Below are 5,954 nucleotides of genomic sequence, written 5' to 3'. Positions count from 1 at the left end.
TGGGGACAGGAGACTTGTCAGTCAATAAATGGGAAAACAAAGTAACTGGCGTTACTTTTTTGAAAAAGTAACTCAGATGTTTTCTTGTAAATTAAAAAAGTAATGCGTTACTTTACTAGTTACTTGAAAAAAGTAATCTGATTACGTAACTCGCGTTACTTGTAATGCGTTACCCCCAACACTGTTAAAGATTAATATTGAATAGGACACTTTACTAAGGTTCATTAGTTAACTACTTTAGTTAACATGAACTAAGAATGAACAATACTTCTACAGCATTTATTAATCTTGGTTAATGTTAATTTCAACATTTGCTAATGCATCATTAAAAACAAAATTTGTGCTTGTTAACAATAGTTAATGCACTGTGAATTAACACGAACTAACAGAGAACTGTATTTTCATTAACATTAACAAAGATTAATAAATACTGTAATAGGCCTAAATGTATTGTTCATTGTTCGTTCATGTTAGTCAATACATTAACTAACATTAACAAATGGAACCTTATTGTAAAGTGTTACCTATGAATAAATGGAGCAAAAATTAAACTATACAAAAGCTTAAAGGAATAACTTGCATTCCCAATGCAATACCAATAAACTATATACAGCATTTGTCATAAACAGCCTGTTTATTTTGTGTAGGCTAAAGGAATGATTGCAAGTGAGGGTGATTTCATAATTACAATATATAGGCCTACTGTAAAGTATCTGTTAGATGCAAAATAAAAAAGTTCCACTACATTTACGAACTCTTTAAGCTGTGATAAACAAGCTTCTATAGCACATGTATGTCGGCAAGATGTCTGTTAAACATCGCTTCATCTGGAAAGCATCTGCTGTGTACAAACATCTGATAGACGTCTTTAAGATGTAATATCAAACATAGCCTACTTTCTAAATCATAAACATCTTAAAGACATTTTCTAAACGTCTATTTGACATCCGACAGGAAACGTCCTATATAGAAGTATTGCAGATGAGCAAACACTCTAAAAATACGTCTTGCAGATGTAAATGCAGACGCCAAATAGACATCTCCGTGATGTACGTGTGCTATCAGGGTTAGTATCCAAAAAAGTAGTATGTAAAATCTCTATAGACTTTTATTGCCTATGGAGATGTGATTATTGCCTGTAGAGAAATTATGTGTATACTATACTTGAGATTCAGTTCTACACATATATGAATATAAACATATTTGTCTGTGGCAATAACAACAGTAATAATAATAATAGCCTATATAGTTTGGAGTCACACTCGCCTTAAATATCTTATGTTTCCTGAGAAATATTCATTAAATTCAAAGCTAAAGATGCTTCTGATTCGTCACTTGTGTTTTTTATCTCGTCCTCGGGTGGTTTTGTTGTTTGTTGTCTTATACATAGAAATAGTACAGTTAGGCACACTGGTAAAGCAAATCCGAGAAGAAAGGCAGCCACTGCCTTAAGTACAATCTCTGTGATTTGTGATAGAAGCAAAGATTTCTCCTCTGAAAAAAAAGAAACAAAGCAAGTCAAGTTTTCACATAATTTATCATTATGCTGATATGAATTATTTATGCGCTTGTGAGTGACTTACCATAGGCTATCCTCAGTATCCCATCAATGCTTAAGTGTTCAATCTCACAGGTAACACTCTGCGCACTCACGTTACTAAGGCTAAGATAGGAGATCATCTGGAAAGTGCCATCTTTGTGAGGGAGTACTCCAGTAGTTGATACACCAAAATAGACCGGCCTTCTATTTTGGGTCCAACGTACTCGAATGATGTTTGGATAGAAGCCATGCACAGCACATTTAAGATATTCCTGATCCTTTTCTCCTCCAGAAGACACATATACTGCAGGTTTTGCTACATTTGAATAAACAATTGTTTATCAATTTTGCAATGTGAAACCACCAAATAAATATAAAATGTACTTTATATATACGTATATGTGTGCATCAAAAGCATCCAAGTTACAGTGATAGACATATACTGCTGATTTACCTGCCCTGGAGAGGGAGTTGTTTGACTTTAGGAAGACCGTTTTCACAGCAGAACACACCTTTACTAGTCGTGCCTCTTTTCTCTTAATGTATTCTTTGCTCTTTCTCTCTTCTGCTAAAAGCTGACCAGGTTCACTGGTAGCAACCACAGCTTCCTTCGCCAAATCCACATGCATGATGTCTCTGCCATCATACCCATAGCGCCAGAAACGGCTTACTTGCCCTTCATTGTTAAATGCACATCCAATGAACTGCTGGTATGCATGTTCTTCAAAAATAAACCAAGTGTAATATCATTATTAGTGACTTTCAGTAGCTCACATGCAGATAATTTAAAGTTAAAATATGCACAAAACCCATTTGGATCAGTCATTTTTAGCCTTTGTCTTCGTCTGGACTGAGGTGTTGAGTTTTTTTTTTAATATATATATATATATATATATATATATATATAGAGAGAGAGAGAGAGAGAGAGAGAGAGAGAGAGAGAGATAGATAGATATAGATATTGGTAAGATTCAGAGATTCTGTTTGCTACTGCAGAGTGTTGAAATATTTCTAGATTGCACACTCAGGCTTGCAAACAAGCTTAAAATTTCTTAAAACATATTTTAAATGTATTCACCTAGACAGTATTACATAACTGACAGTATTTTATATAAAAATATATATTTTGGACAAAATGCCCTACCTGCCCCAAGGGTGGTGTTAAAGAAAGCCATGATGAGGAGAAAAACATGCATTTTGTTTTGTCACAATTCGCCACACTTAAAGTCGAATTTCGAAACTGAAAGTAGGTCTTTATTGCTGCTATAATGGTGCAATCCAGTTCTTTTGCAACTGCCAGTTTTTGTATTTGCAATCACTTAATATGACTAAAATACTTAAAAAAACTAAATAATTCAAACTTGTAAAAGGAAACCACAGCACAACAAAAGTGAAAGTACAGAATGAAAAAAAAAATCTAGTCAAGACATCATGTGACGAAGAACAGTTATTTTAAGGTCAAACTGTTTTAACAGGAAGACACTGGCTTTTAGTTACTTTCTGAAGACAACTGCGTGAATGGCACACATGGAAATCATCCAGACATTCGTGTTAATCCTTCTGCTTTCTCCTCAGATCACCATGTGGACAGGTTACTTAAAATATTGTTTTGTTTTCTCATCCTTCCTTCTCAACAGGAAGTAATGCATCATTTAGACAACAGGAAGAAGAACATCTTAGCATGTTTAAATTCATTGCATTTATTAATTTGAAAATGCATAATATTTTGAATACAAACCTGATACTTCAGTGTAAGTATATTTTCATATTTTTCAACTTAAAATGGTCATAGGTTCTCTGAGACCTAAAGCTAAACATGAGGGTTAAATAGGCAATGATTTTTAATGTTTATATGTAAAAACATATTAATGAAATTAAATGGACCGAAATTACTTGTTGGTATTGTTTGCAGGTTAAGTATGTGATACCAACATTACATTCTATATATATATATATATATATATATATATATATATATATATATACATATATGAATTTTCAAATTGAAGCAAACTACTTTTTTAACTACTATTCGACTTTTCTATTTTGACTTCTTTTTCTTCTGCAGTACGCCCTTCAGTCAATGTGTATACTGAGTTTCCTGAACAACAAGGAAAAGTAAACGTACTTTACTGCTATGCCACTGGGTTTTACCCTGGTGACATTGAAGTAACCTTTTATCTAAATGGCCAAAAGTCCACTGTGAAAGCAGAGACCTCTGACTTAATGTATGGGGAAGACTGGACCTTCAGAGTGTACAAGTATATGAATATCACCCCACAGTATGGAGACAAGTACACATGCGAAGTGAGACACAGTAGTATGGTTGAACCTAAAATGACAGAGTGGAGTAAGTTTGTTCACTTTTTTTTGGAAATGACGAAATATAAAATGCGTTCAAAAAGTAATACATTGATGAAATCAGTAATAAAACTGTCTGCTCTTTTCTCAAGGGCCTGACTTTTCAGTATCCACATCATATCTCTACTGGGCTTATTCACTACCTCTCAGCATCCTGTTGGGCATCATGGTATCTGTCCTGATTTTAAGAAGAAAATGCCATTCTCAGTTATAATGGTGCTTTGAAAGACTAAACTGCAGCATATATGTGCATCTGTGAACTTTGTGGCTTATATATCCTCCTGGGACCCAGGCATAGACCTCTGTAGAGGACAATATATTTTAGTGAATTTCTCTACATGCCACATTTAGGTCTGGATGTCCTGTTCAGAGCACATTCAGGGCTTTTCAGAGATACTAAATGTTTGGAGGTTTGATTATAAACACTCCCGCTCTTTGTTCTTTAAAAATGTTTGTCGTAAATAAACATCTCAGAAAAATGTTATGGGGTTTCAAATCGGAATATGACTTTTTGTTATGAAACAAGGCATTCTTTTCATGTAGAGGACACCAGGACAAACGGCTGTTAATCAGGCATTTTGGGAAACACAACAAGCCAATGGGGAAAGAAATTATAGATCAATATTCCTATGAAATATGAGATACTCTTCTGAAAATGTTGCAACGTTATTACTCCCATAATAACACTTCTTTTTTCATGATGGTTTGCCCCAAGAACACATTAACATGCAAATTAGATGCAGTGTATAGATACATTGAATAAAATGGGAATATTAATTTATGGACATTTTACACACGTGTTGCATAAAGTAAAATAGTATATCAAATCATTCTGTTATTTCTTTCATAACATAGTTGAGAATCATCTTTGTACAAAGTTTGGCTAAAAATAGCCTGAAACCTAAAAACTGATTGGTGAATGAAAAAAAGAAATCATTGTTTTTGCCTATACATGCCTGTTCATGTCTATTAATTTTTTTTTATAACTTAGTCCTGACGTCCTCTACAAAGGACATAGAATACAATATATTTTTTCAAAAATGTATTTCCTCAATTAGTTTTTTATGCTCCAACCAATGTAATATATAAATATACATAATAAATAACTAAATAAAGGATATAGATGAGCACAATACAGAACTCATTCATTTAGGTATAATCCATCACCAGATCCTTAAATTATTTCATTTAATCTTCAGTTTTGTAACTGAAGTAAATATCAGTGTTTACACGTGTCCTTTAGTCACTCTAAAACAATTTTTGATTAATAAAATTCAATATTTACTGTGCAAGACCCAACCTGAACACATGGTGGGAGCAAAACCACAAAAACTTGACATTGCGTTCCGTTAGAATTCAGTGGTTCCCAACCCTGGTCCTGGAGGCACCCCAACACTGCACGTTTTGCATGCCTCCTTAATCAAACACACCTGATTCAGGTCATCAGCTCATTAGTAGAGACTCCAAGACTTGCAATTGGTGTGTCAGAGAAAGGAGACATGCAAAACGTGCAGTGTTGGAGTGCCTCCAGGACCAGGGTTGGGAACCATGGCGTTAGATCCTCATCCCAACTTCAATAACTTTTAAAACATTTATTTAGAAAATTTAGCAGACAAATGTCATCAACTGTAAGCCACATGTTTTATGTCTCATACTTATCATACACATGTAGATATTTACAGTATCACAGAGACATTTCGATGGACGAATGAATGCTGCCCTCACAGAAGAATCTGCGCTTAGCGAATCGGTTCGACAGAATCGTTTAAAAGAATCATTCCAAAAGAACAACTCGCGAATCAGACATCACGACTCCACAGGCGCTCGCGCGTCTTCATGAGGAGAACAGGAGCATCTTTACTAACTCCTCCAACAGTTTATCAAACATTTCCTCTCAGGCTTGTTTCCAACGACTGCTAGACTGCACAGCTTGGAACACACTTAAGAAACACACTTAAGGATTAAAAACACAAGAAGACACAAGAAGAAAAGTCAGCGCTTTTACAGAGATTCAGAAATAGGAGGATGAAGTTATCATGCACAGTTTTTCTCC

At 34.5% G+C, this 5,954-nt stretch overlaps 2 protein-coding genes across 2 annotated transcripts in view; one reads left to right on the top strand and one right to left on the bottom strand.

The window, feature by feature from the left end:
* Nucleotides 1-1,059: 1,059 nt before the first annotated feature.
* Nucleotides 1,060-2,736, bottom strand: LOC107689044 (hereditary hemochromatosis protein homolog). Its single transcript, XM_016486958.1, has 4 exons — nucleotides 2,685-2,736; nucleotides 1,995-2,261; nucleotides 1,584-1,856; nucleotides 1,060-1,494 (listed from the first exon to the last, which is right to left on the bottom strand). The coding sequence occupies exons 1-4, from the start codon at nucleotides 2,734-2,736 to the stop codon at nucleotides 1,277-1,279; spliced, it is 810 nt and encodes a 269-aa protein (XP_016342444.1). The 3' UTR covers nucleotides 1,060-1,276.
* Nucleotides 2,737-5,714: 2,978 nt separating this feature from the next.
* The window catches only part of LOC107688955 (fibulin-7-like), a 25,095-nt gene continuing 24,855 nt past the window's right edge, over nucleotides 5,715-5,954 (top strand). Inside the window, exon 1 of the mRNA XM_016486840.1 lies at nucleotides 5,715-5,954. Within this exon, the coding sequence (XP_016342326.1) occupies nucleotides 5,927-5,954 (28 nt within the window). The 5' untranslated portion in view covers nucleotides 5,715-5,926.

This window comes from Sinocyclocheilus anshuiensis, unplaced genomic scaffold (genome assembly GCF_001515605.1).
Source record: "Sinocyclocheilus anshuiensis isolate Anshui unplaced genomic scaffold, SAMN03320099.WGS_v1.1 scaffold265, whole genome shotgun sequence".
NCBI classification, from domain to species: domain Eukaryota; kingdom Metazoa; phylum Chordata; class Actinopteri; order Cypriniformes; family Cyprinidae; genus Sinocyclocheilus; species Sinocyclocheilus anshuiensis.
The sequence above is the reverse complement of the archived record's forward strand: the minus strand, read 5'-3'. Positions and strand labels throughout refer to the sequence as shown.